Below are 20,245 nucleotides of genomic sequence, written 5' to 3'. Positions count from 1 at the left end.
AGCAGTTCTCAAAATAATTTCATAGATTAAGTTAATAGTTTTGGGGGGGTTCTTAGAGAATCTGAGAATACTTTGACTTGTGCTTTTTATTTTGTAAATCAATTTGCAGTGGTCATCCTTCATTAGATACTGTTTAAAACATAGTTGTTGCCCGTAGGGAGCTCCTCATGTTTGCTTGGGAAGCCAAACTAAACATTGGAGAAGCACAGTGGCAATGCAAGATGAAAGTCAAGGCAGTGACAAAAGTTATTCCAAGATGGAACACAGTGCTTTGTGGAATCTAACTGGTGCCGAGTGTAATTGCTGACCCAGTTCAGTTTAAAGAACTGTACTGTGCAGCCCGTGAAATGGTGTCACTCTTTTGTTCCTTAAAAGCCACTCAAGGTCTCTGAGCCCATGGTGTGGCCCTATTATAACTCACATTTTGTTTTCATTGCAGTTGTCGGACAAGTAACCGCAAGAGCTTGATTGTGACCTCTAGCACATCACCTACACTACCACGGCCACACTCACCACTCCATGGCCACACAGGTGAGTGCATGAAGGTTAAGAAAGGTTGAATGAAAGAGTGGCCACAGATGCCGAGTTTCTTTCCTACTTCTCATGTTGTGCAGTTCGGTACATTACATTGTCACTTTACTTGGTTGACTGAAGCATACAGAGCTCATGGGCTTGCTTTCTGTGTGAGAAAGAGTTAGCCTACTTTTGACTCTTAATTGTTTCTTACCTTGTTCTCTCAACATTCCTTTCAGTCTTGTACATATCTTGGGGCCAGGTATGTGTCCTGGGTTTATGGCCTCTGTTTTGGTGTGTTCTGGTGTGTTATGGCTCCATTGGTCTTGGGCCATTTGATGAGGAGTCCATGAATATTTTGTACTACTGTGCCCGAGGATTAGGGCTCACAGAGAGGGTTTTTTGTCTAATGGGACTCCTGTTAACCTTCCTGCTCTTAGATTAGGAGATAACAAAAGCAAGAGGAATATGTGTTTGTTTGTTTTTAAATAGAAATGAGGTCTCTCTATGTTGTCCAGGCTGATCTTGAAATCCTAGGCTCGAGTGATCCTCCTACCTTGACCTCCAAAGTACTGGGAGTATAGGTGTGAGCCACCGCACGCGGGTTGGAGTATTTGTTTCCTAACAATACTGATATTACATATTGGAATTAAAGCAAATGACCTCATGGATTCAGGCTGCTCTATCCCTGGAATATGGGCTCTTCCCAACAGTGTAAGGACTGACTTACGTGACTCTGAAGAATATATAAAAATTATGAGGCAGCCGGGCACAGTGGTTCCCACCTGTAATCCCAGCATTTTGGGAGGCTGAGATGGGCCAATTGCTTGAGCTTAGGAGTTTGAGACCAGCCTGGGCAGCATGGCAAAACCCCATCTCTACAAAAAATACACAACTTAGCCAGGCATGGTGGTGTATGCGTGTAGTTCCAGCTACTTGGGAGGCTGAGGTGGGAGGATCGCCTGATCACCTGAGCCCATGGAGGTTGAAATCATACCACTGCATTCCAGCCTGGGCAGCAACAGAATGAGACCCCATCTCAAAAAGAAAAAAAAAAAAAATAGGAGGCTTGCATTGATTCTGGCATTCTGTCCTTCCCAGGAGAGGGGCAGAAGAAAGACCTCACTGGAGTCAGCCATGTGCTTCTGTGTAGAAGGTATATTCTGGCATCCCAGGGGAACCAGACCAAGGGACTCAGCTTTGCTGAAAGGGCTGCTGCACTTCTGTGCAGTTCATTGCTACACTATTTATAATGGAAGTTCTAAACCTACAGTTAGTGGAAATTGACAGGCTTAGAACTGTTGAGAGCTTGCTGCCTGGGCATAGAAAGTCATGGTCACTGTTGTCCTAAGCCTGGACCTTGTCTGTCTTTGGGCATTAAAGCAGGATATCAAAGCAGTGAAATGAGTCAGCATCAAGCTGAGTAAGATGAGTTTATTCTCCATGGATTTGTTTCCTTGCTCACAGTTTACTGTCTTTGGAGGGAGAAAGTGAGGGTACATGTGGAGTATTTGAGGGCCCTGAGAGTCTGGTGATTCTGAAACTCAACTTTGTCCTTGGGAGAAGGATCTCACCTTCTTTGGCTCAGATTCTCTTAGCCTAGAAGCCAGCCTTTTAGTGTGATGATGGCCCTTTTCCAAGAATCAGTAAATTTCTCAATCACTAGCTGTCACTTTAGAAGATACCACCAAGAGAACAGGGATCCCAGGGAATTGGAGACATACTTGACCTTTAAAGCAAAGCTCTCATTGTGCTTAGGTGCTTTCCTCAAAAAAAAAATTGACTGAGATTAGCTGGATTAGCTCAAATAGCACATCCTAGATTTTTAGAGAAACTCAGCGTACATCTATCTGACCTGACCTTTTTATCATGTAGAAATAAATTTAACATGTCTAGACCTTGTATATAGTTGCACAACTGTAATGTGAGTACTGAGCACTAGTTACTACTGGCTGCTCTTCTCTGAGATGATTATCTCTCTTTTTAGATTCCCCACAGTTAGCATTTAGAACTAAATCTTCCCTACTCAAATGGCTTTGATTGAGAACACCACCTGACCTTTTCAGCCTGCCTGGATCTGTAGACTCCAGCTTTGAGTTAATGTGTGTAACATGCTTAGTACTTTACAAATGTTAGCATCTGTATTATCTCTTAGCAAATCACTGCAGAAGATCTAGGGGGCAAGAATGGACATAAAAGCCCAATTTGTGACTGTAGGCTGTACTTACCCAGCTGTTGAGACAGGCAGCACTGATTGTTCCACGCATATCCCACTTGACATTAGATTGTATACTCAAATCTTATACATCCTGAAATTTACATCCACAGGATATTCCATGACCCTTTACCATCACTTTTAAGTTTTGAATCTGTTGAATAGTATGAGGCCTGTTAATTTGAAAGTAGGTTCATTTATTCCATACAGTTCAATTCAGTATTAAATATCTACTACATAAGTAGATTACAGTGTCAGTAATGTCAGTTCAGTAGGTACACACCAAGCCACTCTGGAAATGGAAACTTCCTACTTTTGTTTTTTTTTAATTAATAAACTTTATTTCTTAGAGTAGTTTTAGGTTCACAGCAAAATTGAGGAAGATACTGAGATAAACCATATACCCTCTGCCCTCACCTATGTATAAGCTCCCCATTATCAGGTCCCTACCAGAGTGCTGCATTTGTTACAGTTGATGAGCCTGCACTGACACATCACCCAGGCACTACTAGTTTACCTTAAGGTTCACTGTTAGTGCTATACATTTTGTGTGTTTGGGCAACATTATCATAATACCTATTTACCATTATAGTATCATACAGAGTCTTTTCATTGCCTAAAAATTATCTGTGCTCTGCCTATTTATTTCTTTCGCCCCTTAACTCCTGGCATCCAGTAATCTTTTTACTGTCTCCACAGTTTTGCCTTTTCCAGAATGTCACATAGTTGGAATCATACAGCAGCCTTTTCAGATTGGCTTCTTTCACTTAGTAATACATACTCAGGTTTCCTCCATGTCTTTTCATGGCTTGATAGCTCATTTCTTTCTAGCACTGAATAGTATCCTGTTGTCTGGTTATACCACAGTTTATTTTTATCCACTCACCTACTGAAGGACATCTTGGTTGCTTCTAAAGTTTTGGCAATTGTGAAAAAGCTGCTATAAACATCTGTGTATAGGTTTTTGGGTAGACATTAATTTTTAACTTATTTGGGTAAATAAGGAGCACAATTGCTATATTGAATGGTAACAGTATATTTGATTTTGTAAAAAACAAACAAACGAACAAAAATTCTTCAAGTTGGGCGTGGTGGTTCACACCTGTAATCCCACACTTTGGGAGGCCAAGGCGGGCAGATCACTTAAAGTCAGGAGTTCGAGACAAGCCTGGCCATCATGGTAAAACGTTATCTCTACTAAAAATACAAAATTAGTCTGACATGGTGGTGTGCATCTGTAATCCCAGGTACTTGGGAGGCTGAGGCAGGAGAATCACTTGAACCTGGGAGGCGGAGGTTGCAGTGAGCCAAGATTGTGCCACTGCACTCCAGCCTGGGCAAAAGAATGAGACTCTGTCTCATAAAAAGAAAAACTCCCAAACTGCCTTCCAAAGGGATGGTACCGTTTTACATTCCCACCAGCAGTAAATGAGTAGCTCCTGTTGTGTCATATCCTTGCCAGCATTTGGTGGTGTCAGTGTGTGGATTTGGGTCTTTTTTTTTTTTTTTTTTAAAGCAGGATCTCACGCTGTCATTCAGGCTGGAGTATGGTGGCACAATCACAGCTCAATACAGCCTTGAGCTCTCAGGCTCCCAGATTTTGGCCATTCTAATCTATGTGTAGTGGTATCTCATTTAATTTTCAATTCCTGGTGGAGCACGATGGCTTACACTTGTAATCCCAGCACTTTGGGGAGGCCTAGGCAGGCTTTGCTTTTTTTTTTTTTTGAGAGAGAGTCTAGCTCTATCACCCAGGCTGGAGTGCAGTGGTGCAATCTCAGGTCACTGCAACCTCCACCTCCCGGGTTCAAGCGATTCTCCTGCGTCATCCTCCCAAGTAGCTGGGACTACAGGCGTGTGCCACCATGCCCAGCTGATTCTGTATTTTTAGTAGAGATGACGTTTCATGTTGGCCAGGCTGGTCTTGAACTCCTGACCTCAAGTGATCTGCCCGCCTCAGCCTCCCAAAGTGCTGGGATTACAGGCATGAGTCACTGCACCTGGCCTTGCATATAACTTTTGACTGCCCCGAAACTTAACTGCTAATAGCCTTCTGTTGACAGAAGCCTTACTGGTAACATAGTTGATTAACATGTAATTTGTATGTTTTGTGTATTATATACGATACTCTTATAACAAAATAAGCTAGAGAAAAGAAAATGTTATTAAGAAAATCACTGGAAGAGAAAATATTCTTACTATTCATTAATTGGAAGTGGATCATCATAAAGGTCTTCGTCCTCATCATCTTCACATTGAGTAGGCTGAGGACAATTAAGGATTAGTCTTGTTATCTCAGGAGTGGCAGAGGCAGAAGAGGTGGAGGAGGTGGAAACGGATGCAGGAGGGGCAGGCACATTCTGTAACTTTTACTGAAAAAATTTATGTATAAGTGAACCCATACGGTTCAAACCTGTGTTGTTCGAAGGTCCACTGTAATCCAAATCAACCTTCTAATACCACTATACCACTTTGCCTTATGACAGCAAAATATACCTAACTCCTCTCTTCAGTACCTTGTAATTTTGCTGTCATTCATTTCACTTATATATAAGCACGTGTGTATGTGTATGCATAATGTATGTAAAAGCATACCTAATCACATACATTGTTGCTGTTACAGGTTAAGCACCCCTAGTCCAAAAATCCGAAATCCAAAATGCAAAACTTTTTAAGTACCAACATGAACCTCTCAGGAAATGCTTGTTGGAGTCTTTTAGATTTTGCGCTTTCAGATTTGGGATACTCAGCTGGTTGGTATAGTACAAATATTTCAAAATCAGGAAAAAATTTGAAATTTAAAACACTTCTGGTCTGATAAGGGATACCTATCCTGTATTATGTTTAACAGACTTATCTATTAGATAAATTAAGAATAAGAAAAACAAGTTTTTGGTTTACCTTCACTTCTCCAGTGTGCTTGCTTGTTTCATGTAGAGTTCAGTTTCTCCCCTATATAATTTTCTCTCTGAACAACTTCTTTTAACATTTCTTGCAAGGCAGATCTACTGCTATGAAATCCCCCATTTTTTGTTAGGGAAAATTTTTATTTCTTTCTCACCTTTGAAGTATAATTTCACAAGGTACAGAATTTTAGGTTGCTTGCTTTTTTTTTTTTTTTGTCTCTCAACACTTTTAATATTTCACTCCACTATCTTCTTGCTTGTGCGGTTCGTGAGAAGTTGGATGTAATTCTTGTCTTTGCTCCTCTGAAGATAAGGTGTTTTTTCCCTCTGGCTTTTAGATTTTTGTGTGTCTTTGGTTTTCTATAGTTTGAATATGATATGTCTAAGTGCAGTTTTTTTCCTGAATTTATCCTGCTTGGTATTTTCTGAGCTTCCTGAATCTATGGCTTGGTGTCTGACTTTAATTTGGGGAAATTTTACGTCACTATTGCTTCAAATAATTCCTTTCCTTTCTCTTTTTCTTCTTGTATTCCTGCTACATATATATCACACCCTTTGTAATTGTCTCACAGTTCTCTGATATTCTGGTGTTGGTTTTTATTTTCAGTCTCTTTTTTCTTTGCTTTTTAGATTTGGAAGTTTCTGTTATCATATCCTCAAGATCAGAGATTCTTTCCCCAGCAGTGTTCAGTCTATTAATGAGCCCATCAAAGGCATTCTTCAGTTCTGTTACAGTGATCTTTAACATTTTCTTTTGATTCTTCCTTAGAATTTCTATTTATATTATCCATCTGTTCTTGTGTGTTGTCTATTTTTCCCATTAAAGTTCTTGGCATAATTAATCATGGTTTTGAAAAATTCCTAATCTGATCATTGCAACATTCCTGTCATTTCTGACTCTGGTACTGATGCCTTGTTCTGTCTCCTCAAACTGTTTTTTGCTCTTTAGTGAGCTTTGTAATTGTTTTGTTAAAAGGCAGACGTGATGAACTGAGTAGAAGTAACTGTGATAGATAGGCCTTTCATAATGTATTGGTAAGGTGTAGGGGAGGAGAAGTGTTCTATAGCAGGGATCCGCAACCCCTGGGCCACAGACCAGTACTGCTTGTGGCCTGTTAGAAGCCAGGCCACACAGTAGGAGGTAAGCGTCAGGCAATCAAGTGAAGCTACATTTGTATTTACAGCCGCTCACATTACTGCCTGAGCTCTGCCTCCTGTCAGATCAGCTGTGGCATTTAGATTCTCATAGGACCATGAACCCTATTGTGAACTGTGCATGCAAGAGATCTAAGTTGCACACACTTCTTATTAGAATCTAATGCCCTATGATCTGTCACTGTCTCCCATGACCCCCAGATAGGACCGTGTAGTTGCAGGAAAACAAGTTAAAGGCTCCCACTGATTCTATATTATGGTGAGCTGTATAATTATTTCATTATATATCACAGTGTAATAATAATAGAAACAAAGTATACAATAAATGTAATGTGCTTGAATTATCCTGTAAACCCCCTGCCTCCCCACTCCCTGGTCCATGGAAAAATTATCTGCCATGAAACCGGTTCCTGGTGCCAAAAAGATTGGGGAATGCTGTTCTATAGTCTTGTGACTCGGTCTCAGTCTTTTGATGAGCCTTTGACCCTGGACTGTGAACTTCTCCAGTGCTTCTCAGTTTTTCCCCCACACCACAGTTGGGACAGAATGGTTCTTGGCTGCTGGAATTGGGTATTTCTTCCCCCAAGTAGAGCTGGCATTGATGAAATCCCAGCAAGTTAGGTGCAAACAAAATAGTTTCTCCCAAGGACAGGCCTCGTTAAGAACAGAATGCTCTGGCGTGTATCAAAACAGTTCCTTTTCCCTCCTCCTGCTGGAATCATGAGATTTTCTTCAGTAATCACTGTGAGGATCCAGTAGGGCTCCTTTGGACAAAACTTACAAAAATATGGGGGCCCCCGCATGACTAGATCCCCCTGGAGTTTTTAACTCTCAGCATAATCCCCATTGAGCTTCTAGCAATTCCTCAGTTACAGTTCGAGTTTTCCTGCCGTGGAGGTTTTTGCTTAAGAATTTCTGCTCTGGCCAGGGGCGGTGGCTCACGCCTGTAATCCCAGCACTTTGGGAGGCCGAGGCGGGTGGATCACGAGGTCAGGAGATTGGGACCATCCTGGCTAATACGGTGAAACCCTGTCTCTACTAAAACTACAAAAAAAATTAGCCGGGCGTAGTGGCGGGTGCCTGTAGTCCCAGCTACTTGGGAGGCTGAGGCAGGAGAATGGCGTGAACCCGGGAGGCGAAGCTTGCAGTGAGCCGAGATCGCGCCACTGCACTCCAGCCTAGGCAACAGAGCAAGACTCTGTCTCAAAAAAAAAAGAATTTCTGCTCCAGTAAGTTGTACCTCACTGTGTCTGCTGTCTGTCCAGTTTTGGGGGCAATGGTTCATCCTGTGACATTACTTGGCTGACAGATCTAAGAAGAGATTTTTTTTTTTTTTTTTTTTTCCCAGTTTGTTCAGCTTTTTACTTGTTAAAACAGAGTGGTAACTCCTAAGCTCTTTGCATGCCAGGCCAGAACTGGAAGTCAGTTTTTTTATTTTTATAACTTGTAGGGTATTTCATTGTATAACTGTACCACAATTTATTCATTTTCTTCATTTTCTTATTGGTGAATATTGCATCAGTCTAGGCCCAGTTAGGAGACAGGTAACAGACAAGTGATTTAAGCAAGTTTTAATAAAAGTAATACAAACTATGACAATAAGAGCATTAACTTTAACCTGTGAGAAAACTCCATAGGATGCTATAGAGCTGAAGGAGAGTTCTCAAGGAAGAACTAACTTGAACGGAAGATTCTCTAGGCTGGATTCAGGCTTTGTTGTAGTTGCAGCCCACTGGATGGCAGAGATGTTTTCTGATTCCCAGCCCAAAGCTGGTCCACAGTTACTCAGCAATCAGGGAATAGCCCTCTGGAGCACAGGTGAGTCAGGTCTAGAGAGAGAGAGAGTGGAGGTGCTGCTGTGAGCACTTTGTGTCCTCAGGAAGGATGTGAAAGACAATTCCTGGGGGTCGGGTGTGTTGAGCAAGCAAACAGAGTCAGTGGGGACAGGCCTGGAGCACATAATATCTTTGTAGGTAAGGCTATGGAAAGGTGTCTATGTGATTGGTGCAGAGCAATCCACATATCCACGTTCTCACACCACTGACTGATAATGCAGTTGCTAGAATTAGCACCAAGAGCCTGTTCTTTCTGCAGTGTGCCTCCAATACCCTCTACTGAGAAAGGTTAACATCATGCTTACTGTAGAGGATAGATGATGCTTAAAGGAATTTTCTCCTTTATCTCAGAGCAGGTATTGAAGGATTAATTTGGAGCTTAGTGGCATTAAATTGATAACCAGCGTAGACATTTAGATTGTTTATACTTTTCCACTATTATAGTCATCAGTGCTGCAGAAACATCCTTCTTCATATTCTTTTTGTATATATATATACACAGACTTTTTCTGGCATATATGTGGAGGCATGGAATTGCTGAGTCTTGGAATAAACTGTATAAATTTTCAGGAATAGGATCAATAGGTCGGAGGCATGCATATTTTAATGATGTTTGTTACATATTCTCTAGCTGATTTTACAAGAGTATTCTGGAACTAAGAGTGTGCCTTCCATAAAAGCATGCAGTCCTTATCATTCAAGGTTAAGCTCAAGCCCTAGTGTTAAGCAGGAAGATCCAGCTACCAATTCCAGGTGAGGACTCCTGCTGCGTGGAGGATGACAAAGATCGTAATAATGCCAGCCGTCAGTAGGAGTCCACAGACCCCGGCCCACTGCTTCTTCTGTGGGTTTGAAGCTGTCAAGGAGGACTCGACATTCAAGACACTGGTTGCAACAGCATTTCACTCACAGAAAGGATAGATACAGCAAGATCAGAGTGTGAAGTGCACCAATCCCTCATGGCCATTGGGTCCCTCCAGTGGCCTGCGGAGGGTGATGGACTGCACACATCCTTTTCATGCTACTGGCAAAGATCCCATTCCATCCTGTGGTGAGCAGATACACTGGTGGGGCTGGCCGTGTGCCACGTGACGCACACACTTAAGCAATACAAAGAAGTTGACTCCGTACCCAGAAGAGGGGAAAAGTTTCTCCTAATAAGGAAGAAGAATCTCGAGCCAAGTGACAGCTTGCCACACAGCTTCCTTATGAGGGAAAGTTCTAGACCCAGGGCACTAATTGGGCAGTCTTGGAGAGGGGTGGCAGGTCATGTGATGGCTACATCCCTTACAGCCAGTAATCCGTCCCTCTTTACTCCCTGACACTTACAGCCTCTTCACCTCTATCTGTGTTGAATCTACTTGGGCTAATTTCATTATCCCTTACTCCTGTTTATGCCCATTGCCACAGGAACCCTCAGGTTACCCGCACCCCATAATCTACACGCCTAAGACATCTAAACCTCTGAACATTCCCTGCTCTGTCTTATCCTTCCCTGACTCTGGAAACCCTTCCAGTTTACCTTTTGGAATTCCAGTTCTTTATCAGCAAAATCTGTCTCCTAATCTGTTCTCTAAACATTCTGTCTTCTTCCTGTTCTACTGGAATCATAGGGGAAGAGGGAGAGCTTAGAATACTGATTATCTGCAGACTACTCAAGTGTTAGCCCTTTTCTCTCTCATAATCTCAAAGCATTGGGTCTAGTAGTAAGGGTAGATGTCCTCTGTCTTTTCATTACTTTCACTGTCTTCTCCCTAATCTCCCCATACTTAGATCATTAATTTGTATCATTTAATACCTATCATTGCAGCTGTAAAACTCTTCATACATTGCAGTCGTAACAATTTTAGCTCTTGACTGCAGTTACTCTCTTCAGTTCTACTCCTGTATTATTATTTTTTTTTGCAGTCTGTTTATGAGCTGTAATGTGTTATTCTTGATGGTTTCGATACACCCATAGTTGATCACTCCAGTTCTTAAGACTTTCTGTTCTTTGAACTCTTGTCTTCCAGTGAACCTCTCCACTACCCTACCTCAATCACTTATGCCCTAGATCTATACTTTAGACTTTGTCTCCATAATTTCGGTTTCTTTCTTCCTGCTTTCTGAGCACCACCTCTAATCTTTCTATAGCTTGTGTCATCTAGAAACCCTACCTCTGAAAAATAGTCATTTGATCCTGGGACCTTTAATCCTTGGGAACCTTCACTCACTATATTGAGATGTCTTCCAGACATCTGTGTGAATAATTCAGGATGTTTGTCTTGATTTCAAGGAAAAAATAGGGCTAGAGATACAACTGTTGGACTTTCACCATATAAAAAGATCTTAAAGCTGTGTGTCTAGATGTCGTCACCTAGGGAGTGAACATAGACAGAAAGGACTAAAGGTACAAGGACTGAATCCTGGGACATTCCAGTTTTCCGAGATCAAGAGAATGAGGAGAGACCCAAAAGGAAAGAGGAAAACTTAGAAAATACGGTGTCCTGGAAACCACGTAAAAGGAGTATTTCAGAAATAGTATGTGATCACCTGAGCCAAATGATATAGACAGATCAAGTGACATGAAGTCTGAGTATTGCCAGTGGGATATAGCAATGTGATGTCAGTGTTGACATTGATAGCTGTTTTGATGGAATGGTGGGGGAAAATCTAATTGGTGAGCAAGAAAGAAAGGGAAAAAGAAAATGGAGATAATAACTAAATAATTGGTTCAAGGAGTTTTGCTGTTAGAGCAGAAATGAAATGCAAAGATGGGCGGAGGGATCAAGAGAGTTTTGAAAAAAAGTAACAGTGTCTATGTACATACACGGATGGAAGTGATTCAGCAGCAAGAGAAAATCTGATAATGCAAGAGAAAGGAGAATGGCTGACGCAGTGTCCTTCTGTAGTTGAGAGGGGATGGGATCTGGTAAATAAGCAGTAGGTTAGCCTAGTCAGGAGTGCAAACAATCCTTCCCTAGGAATAGGGGAGGATGTGGGGAATGCAGTGCAGATTATGGCTGGGTAGATGTGACAAAGATAGCTTATTGAAGTTCTTCTCTGATTAGTTGAGGCCAGGTGCAGTGGCTCACTTCTGTAATTCCCACACTTTGGGAGGCCAAGGCGGGAGGATCACATGAGCCCAGTAGTTTGAGACTAGCCTGGGCAACATGGTGAAACCCCATCTCTACAAATGATACGAAAATTAGCTGGGCATGGTGTTGCATACCTGTAGTTCCAGCTACTTGGGAGACTGAGGTGGGAGGATCATCTGAGCCTCAGGAGTTCAAGGCTGCAGTGAGTTATGATTGCACGGAACTGTGATTATGATTTTGAGACAGAGCAAGACCCTGTCTCAAAAAAAAACTTTTTTTTTCTCACTGAAATGGAAAGCGAGGTGATTAGCTGAGAGCCTGAAGAGAGAGGATAAAGTATGATACAGTCTTTTAAAAGGATGGGAGAAAGAATACACTGAGAAGTATGGTCTGATTTCCAGTAGTATGAAGAGCCAAAGTTAGTGATCATACACATAAAGAGAGACTAGTCAGCTTTTCTATATGACTTTCTGGAACTTCTCAGGCTAGGATTTTGGAAAGATTGTATGAAGATACTGAAATTACTCCTGACAGAAGACATCATAAAAAGAATGTCATTGATACAGGAATAAAAATCTTTAAAGAGTGAAGGGGATTTCCCAAAGGTTTGTATGTGAATTTTAGCAAGGAGGGGTAATGGTTGTTGTAGTCTGATGACATCATTTCAAACCTGGTTATTTTTACGGAGAACAGAGGGAGAATGCCTGAAGATGAAATGAGCCAGCAGGGTATCTACCCCACTTCTAGGTCTAGTGGTACAAAGGGTGTGTGAAATCCAACAGCCATCATTTGAGAGAGCTGCAGAGGAAGCTGCATCCACAGGGGACAGTCAAGTTTCAACCCATTCAGAGTATGTTAAGGGCTGTACTAAATGTGTATCCAGGGTGCTTGGGAGCACAAAAGTAAATATATGTAACCCAAGCTAGTCATTAAGCAAGGTGTTCTTTTTGGAGTTAGCTCATTGAATGAAGTAGAAAGCTCGTTCTAAGATCTGTATGAAATAGAATTGTATGATTAGGAAATTTACAGTCCAGAGCATTATAGTTGCCTGGACACGATGGCTCACTCCTGTAATTCTAACACTTTGGGAGGCCAAGGTGGGAGAATCACTTGAGGCCAGGAGTTCAAGACTAGCCTAGGCAACATAGTGAGTCCCTGTCTCTACAAAAAAAAAAAAAAAAAGCCAGGTATGGTGATACGCGCTTGTAGTCCCAGGTGCTCAGTAGGCTGAAGTGGGAGGGAGGATTGCTTGAGTACAGGAGGTCACGGCTGCAGTAAGCCGTAGTCACACCACTGCACTGCTCTCCAGCCTGTGAAACAGAGCAAGATTCTATCTTTAAAAAAAAAAAAAAAACACAAACCATAAAGAAGTACAGATTATATGTTACTAGATTATAAACTGCTACTCAAATATGGATGGGTAGGGAGAAGGTCATGGAGGGCTACATGCAGTGCTAAAGGGATGAGGTATGAAGACTCCGTGGCATGGACTCTTAATTTACCTAAGATCCATGGACCCTGAGTGGTTTTAGAAGTGCCGTAAGTCTCCTAAAATTATATTCCCAATTTTGTATATATGTTCATTTTCTTGTGGAGGGAGGTTATCAAAATTTGCCAAAGGTTGTTTTTCAATCTAAAAACTGAATACTTTGTTGTTGTTGTTGTTTTGTTTTGTTTTTTTGGAACAGAGTCTCTCTTGCCCAGGCTGGAGTGCAGTGGTACAATTTTGGCTCACTGCAACCTCCACCTCCTGGCTTCAAGTGATTCTTGTGCCTTAGCCTCCCAAGTAGCTGGGACTACAGGTGTGCACCACCACACCCCACACCCAGCAAATTTTTTTAATTTTTAGTAGAGACGGGGTTTTGCCATGTTGGCCAGGCTGCTTTCGAACTCCTGACCTCAGGTGATCTGCCTGCCTTGGCCTCCCAGATTGCTGGGATTACAGGTGTGAGCCACCACACCCAGGGAAAACTAAATACTTTAAGGCTTGAAGAGGCAAAGTGGGCCGGGCACAGTGACTCACGCCTGTAATCGGGAGGCCAAGGTGGGCAGATCACTTGAGGTCAGGAGTTGGAGACCAGCCTAGTCGACTTGGTAAAACCCCATCTCTATTAAAAATACAAAAATTATCCAGGCATGGTGGCACATGCCCGTAATCCCAGCTACTCAGGGCCACAAGGTGTGAGAAGAATGCAAGGAAAACTCTGGAAAAATTAAAATCACATTGTTCTAATGGTGATTACCTGTGAAAAAAAGTAAAAAAGCAGCTTTCACTTTTAATTCAATTTGGTACTGTTTTTGGTCATAAGAATTTGTGAATTGTATGATAAAAATGTTGAAAGTTATTAACAGAGGGCAGTGCTGGCAGTTGGAAGACCAGTTAAGAGGCCATTGCATTTATCAAGATGTTAGGGGAATGTTTAAAATAAAGAAAATATATGAATATGAGAAAAATGTAAGAGATTAAATCAGTGGCATGTGGATTGATTATCTTCAAATTCCCTGAGTGATTAATGCCGTGTGTTGATACCTTTAACTTAGATAAGGAATACTAATAGGAAGAGAAGAGTTAGGGGAGGAAGACGAACCCAGGATCAAATTTACACTTATTCAGACTCTTGATTTATGACAAAAGTGGCACTATAGAGCTGTAGGCAAAATCCATTGGATGTTCATATGGAGAAATTGGAAAATGTGGCTCTTCACAAAAAAATCAATTCCGGGTGAATTATAGTTTTAAATGTGAAAGGTAATACAGTAAAACTTTTAGAAGGTGTACAGAAGAAAATCTGCATGGCCTTAAAATAGGGAAATTTTTTAAAAACAGGATATAAAGGATAAGATTCCTAAATTTGACTACATTTAAAATGAAGGGCCAGGCTGGGTGGCTCACACCTGTAATCCCAGCACTTTGGGAGGCCGAGGCGGGTGAATCACGAGGTCAGGAGATCGAGACCATCCTGGCTAACACGGTGAAACCCCGTCTCTACTAAAAATACAAAAAAATTAGCCAGGCATGGTGGCAGGCGCCTGTAGTCCCAGCTACTCCGGAGGCTGAGGCAGGAGAATGGCGTGAACCCGGGAGGCGGAGCTTGTAGTGAGCCAAGATCGCTCCACTACATTAAAAAATAAAAAATAAAATAAATAAATAAATAAACAAATAAAGTAAGTGAAGAATTTCACCAGGCACGGTGGCTCATGCCTGTAATCCCAGCACTTTGGGAGGCCAAGGTGGGCAGATCACCTGAGGTCAGGAGTTTGAGACCAGCCTGGCTGACATGGTGAAACTATCTCTACTACAAATATAAAAATTAGCCAGGCATGGTAGCGGGTACCTATAATCCCAGCTACTCAGAAGGCTGAGGCAGGAGAATGGGTTGAACCCATGAGGCAGAGGTTGCAGTGAGCCAAGATGGCGCCATTGCACTCCAGCTTGGGCGACAAGAGGGAAACTCTGTCTCAAAAAAAAAAAAAAAAGCCGAGTACAGTGGCTCACGCCTGTAATCCCAGCACTTTGGGAGGCCGAGGCGGGCGGATCACGAGGTCAAGAGATCGAGAGCATCCTGGCTAACATGGTGAAACCCCATCTCTACTAAAAGTACAAAAAAATTAGCCAGGCATGGTGGCACGTGTCTGTAGTCCCAGCTACTCGGGAGGCTGAGGCAGGAGAATCGCTTGAATACGAGAATTACTTGAACCTGGGAGGCGGAGGCTGCAGTGAGCAAAGATCACACCACTGCACTCGGCCTGGGCAACAGAGCAAGACTCTGTCTCAAAAAAGAAAGAAAGAAAATGCAAAATAAAATCACAGAAAGATATTATATGACCACCAATAATGCCTTAAAGAGTGACAAAACCAAGTATAGATGAGTATGTGAAACAATAGAAATCCATAAGTGCTACTGGTGAGTGTATAAATTAATACAACTATTTTGCAAAACAGCTTGGCATTTTCTTATGTAAAGTACAGAAACAAGCCAGAACACAAACGGACACATATTATATAATCTCATTTCTATGAAATGTCCAGGATACACAGTTTCATAGAGGCAGAAAGTAGATTAGTAGTAGCCAGGGGCTCGAGTAGAGGGAAATGAAGAGTGACTGCTAACAGGTAGAGATTCTTTTTTGGGTGATAAAAATGTTCTGGAATTATATAATGGTTATCATTACATAGCTTTGTGAATATACTAAAAACCCCCAAACTGCATGCTTAAGGGTAAATGTTACATGAAAGTTATATCTCACTTTTAAAATTGTATGAGAGAAAAACTAGAGCGTTTAGAGTTGCATATTTAGTTGGTAAAGCTATAAGGAAGTGATTATCATAATATTGACTTTAGATGGGGTAAAGGGAGGGTTTTGATCAGGAGGGATTATGTGGAGGGATTTTGGAAGATGGCATTGTTAACCCTAGATGGTGTTTACCCAGGTGCTTACTATACAATTATATTCCTTTATAACTAGTTAAACTGTATAAATGAAGCAGCTGGTTCAAGGTCAACTGACTGCTCCAAGTTTTGTTTATACCTTGTTTCTCTGGGATGAAGGATCAGTTACCTTTGAACTGTCTCCTCCAGCTGCTAAAATCGATTCGTAAAGTGGAAAAAGTCTACTTGCTAGGCTGCTGGATTTTCTGTCAGATTTTTTTTTTTTTTGGTCCCGTTGAGCCATTTATTGCTGCCTTAAGGAAGTATTCTTCTCAATAATGTCATTTTTTCTGGAGCTAGAACCATGAATGTAAGTCATTAATAACAATCAGCTTAGCTGGGCACAGTGACTCATACCTGTAATATCAACACCTGGGGAAACCAAGGTAGGGGGATTGCTTGAGACCAGCCTGGACAATAAATATAGTGAGACTCCCATCTCTTCCAAAAATTAAAAAATTATCTGGCTTTTCGACTTTATGATGGCTCACACCTATAGATCCTGCTCCTCAGGAGGTTGAGGTGGGAGGATCACTTAAGCCCAGGAGTTTTGAGGCTGCAGTGAGCTATGCCTGCACCACTGCATTCCTGGGTGACAGAATAAGACCCTCCCTGAAACCAAAACAAAAAAATGTAGCTATAAAAAAGAATGAAATCATTGATGCAGCTGGAGGCCATTGTCCTAAGTTAATTAAGGCAGGAACAGAAAATAAAATACTTCATGTTCTCCCTTATATGTGGGAGCTAAACAGTGGTTACTCATGGCCATAAAGATGGCAACAGGCCAGGTGCAATGGCTCACGCCTGTAATCCCAGCACTTTGGGAGGCCAAGGCAGGTGAGTCACTTGAGGTCAGGAGTTCAAGACCAGCCTGGCCAACCTGGAGAAACCCTATCTCTACTAAAAATACAAAAATTAGCCTGGTGTTGTGGCACACGCCTGTAATCCCAGCTACTTGGGAGGCTGAGGCAGGAGAATCGCTTGAACCCATGGAGATGGAGGTTGAGATCGCCCCACTGCACTCCAGCCTGGGCAACCGAGTGAGACTCTGTCTCCAAAAAAAAAATAAAATAAAATGGCAACAAAAGACTGATGACTACTTAGAGGGGGCAGAGAAGGAGAGGGCAAGAGTTGAAAAAGTAGCTATTGGGTTCTGTGCTCACTACATGGGTGATGAGATCAATTGTATCCCAAACCTCAGCATCACGCAATACACCCAGGTAATAAAACTGCAAGTGTACCCACTGAATCTAAAAGTTGAAATTATTTTTTATGTGAATTTTTAAAGAATCAGTTTAAATATTTTCTTCAGACTGTTTTGTTGTTTTTGCTTTTGTCTTTGGAGACAAGGTCTCGCTTTGTCACATAGGCTATAGCGTAGTGGCACGATCACGGCTCATTGCAGCCTCAACCTGCTGGGCTCAAGCAATCCTCCCACCTCAGTGTCTGGGACTACATGTGCGCACCACCATGCCCAACTAATTTTTTAATTTTTTTGTAGAGACAAAGTCTCACTGTGTTGCCCAGACTGGCCTCAAACTCCTGAGCTCAAGTGATCCTCCTGCCTTGGCCTCCCAAAGTGCTAGGATTACAAGTGTGAGCTACCATGCTGGCCCAGAATGTTGTTATAACATCTTAATCTTCCCTCCCACAAAATAAGACCAATTCAAATTGTAACCATCCAATGGGTTCTCCTTGCCCACTGCCCAGATAGAGCCAGTTTATCAAAACAGGGGAATTGCAATAGAGAAAGGGTTTAATATATGTGGAGCTGGCCAAACGGGAGACTGGAGTTTTATTACTGAAATCATCCTCCCCCAAATTTCTGAGGCTAGGGTTTTTTGATGGTTTTTTTGTTTGTTTTGAGATGGAGTCTCAAAAATTGCACTCCAGCACCCAGGCTGGAGTGCAATGATGCGATCTCGGCTCACTACAACCTCTGCCTCCCGTGTTCAAGTGATTCTCCCACCTCAGCCTCCCGAGTAGCTGGGATTACAGGTGTGCATCACCACACAGGGCTAATATTTGTAGTTTTAGTAGAGACGGGGTTTCACTATGTTGGCCAGGCTGGTCTCGAATTCCTGACCTCAGGTGATCTGCCCGCCTTGGCCTCTCAAAGTGCTGGGATTACAGGCGCGAGCCACCACACCCGGCCGAGGCTAGGGTTTTTTAAGGATAGTTTGGTGGGCAGGGGGCTAGGGAAAGGGGGAATGTCGATTGGTTGGGTCAGGGATGATGTTGTCTATAGGAGAATCTGTGAGGTGAGGAATCTTGTGGCCTCTGGCTGAATAACTCCTGAGCCATAATTTTTAACCTTGTGGCTAATTTGTCAGTTTTACCAAAGTGGTCTGGTCCCCAATTCTTCAGAGGGTTTTTCCCAGGAGGAGCTGTTACCATTTTTGTTTCGAAGTAAACTAAATTCCTACCAAAGTTAGTTTTGGCCCATGCTCAGAAATGTACAAGGCCAGCTTGGAGGTTAGAAGCAAGATGGAGTTGGTTAGGTCAGATTTCTTTCATTGTCATAATATTCCTATGTCACATTTTTCTCACTGTCATAATTTTGGCAGAGGCAGTTTCAAAATTATTTATTTTATTCTGTCAATAAACTTTAAAATGGTAGTAATTTTGGCCTTTTTTTTTAAAAAAAAAAACAGAGTCCTTGCTCTGTTGCCCAGGCTGGAGTGCAATGGTGTGATCTCAGCTCACTGCAACCTGTCTGCCTCCCTGGTTCAAGCAGTTCCCCTGCCTCAGCCTCAGCCTCCCGAGTAGCTGGGATTACAGGTGCACACCACCACACCCTGCTAATTTTTTTGTATTTTTAGTAAAAACGGAGTTTCACCATGTTTGCCAGACTGGTCCCAAACTCCTGACCTCAGGCAATCTGCCTGCTTCAGCCTCCCAAAGTGGTGTGATTACAGGCTTGAGCCACCACGCCCGGCTGTAATTTTGGCCTTTTAAGGTGAAGTGTATATTGGAGAAATAGAGAAAACCCAATAAAAGTAGCACACATTTTTAGGCCTTGCTTGCAGCTGTGGTAGAATAAAGAATTTCTGTGATTTTTGTTCCAGATGTAGGTACAGAGCCTCTGAAAACCTTGGAATTTCCTGAAACATAGGATTGTCTTGTTATACCAGTGAGGTGACTCGTAGTGGGCTCCTTGATAGTTTCAGGATGGGGACTGATCACCAGAAAGACAAACCACATTATTAGAAGGTTGAGATAGAGGCCAGGAGATTGAGTTCAGTCATTTAGCCAATCATTTAATCAATCATGACTATGTAATAAAAATTAAAACTCTGGACAACCTTAAGCTCAGTAGAGCTTCCTGGCTGGTGAACACAGGAAGGCTACACTCCCAGATTCCACAAGGAGAGGGCACAGGAGCTCTACTTCCCCTCCCACACCTCACCCCGCCTTTGTGTGTCCTTTATAATAAAACCATAATAATAAGTATAGTGCTTTTCTAAATTCTATTAGTTGTTCTAGTAAATTATTGAATGTGGGAGGGCTGTGAGTACTCCCTGAATTTGTAGCTAGTCAGCCAGGTATGCTGGTGGTCTTGGCCCCGCCCCCCACTGCCCCCACAAAGACTTAGGACTGGTGTTGGAAGTGAGGCAGTCTTGTTGAGGACTTTGCTCTTAAACTGTGGGGTCTATGCTAACTCTGTATGGATGGCGTCAGAGTTTAATTGCAGTAAACTCAGCTTGTGGTAGTGTCAGAATAGCATCTTCTGAAAAGTCTGCAGGGCCTAGCCAGTTGGAAAGAATGCTTGTTTATTATATTGTTGCTTGCATTTGGTGGGAATTCATCATTACTTCCCCATGCATTACAGATGCCTTTTGCCAAAGATTTCCATCAAATACATAGTGGTCTGTTTTTTGCTATTATCCTGGCAACAACTCCATAACTTGGAAGCCATTTCTTTTTTCCAACGTTGGCCATATTTGGTAATGTAGAATGTTGAATTGTGAATCAGCTCTGAAAAATCCTAATAAATAAATGAACCTTAAAAATTGATAACTTAATAAGTACAGTATTTATTTATATTAGAACAAAGACTTATCATATGATGTCTTTCATTCTGGTAGGTGTCACCAATGATTCAATGTAAGAC

At 42.1% G+C, this 20,245-nt stretch overlaps 1 protein-coding gene across 31 annotated transcripts in view; it reads left to right on the top strand.

Moving 5' to 3' along the window:
* Positions 1–20,245, top strand: part of MAST2 (microtubule associated serine/threonine kinase 2) — a 257,201-nt gene that overhangs the window by 185,881 nt on the left and 51,075 nt on the right. For all 31 annotated transcript variants that reach the window (XM_074007746.1, XM_005543505.4, XM_005543504.4 and 28 more), the window contains one exon: positions 440–531. Coding sequence is in view for 26 of the 31 variants with exons in the window: in XM_005543505.4 (XP_005543562.3) it covers positions 440–531 (92 nt within the window). In the remaining 5 variants the exon portion in view is untranslated. The remainder of the gene's footprint in view (positions 1–439; positions 532–20,245) is intronic.

The sequence above is a fragment of the Macaca fascicularis genome, chromosome 1 (assembly GCF_037993035.2).
Source record: "Macaca fascicularis isolate 582-1 chromosome 1, T2T-MFA8v1.1".
In the NCBI taxonomy this organism is placed as follows: domain Eukaryota; kingdom Metazoa; phylum Chordata; class Mammalia; order Primates; family Cercopithecidae; genus Macaca; species Macaca fascicularis.
Note: the sequence above shows the minus strand (reverse complement) of the source record. Positions and strands in the feature narration are given on the sequence as shown.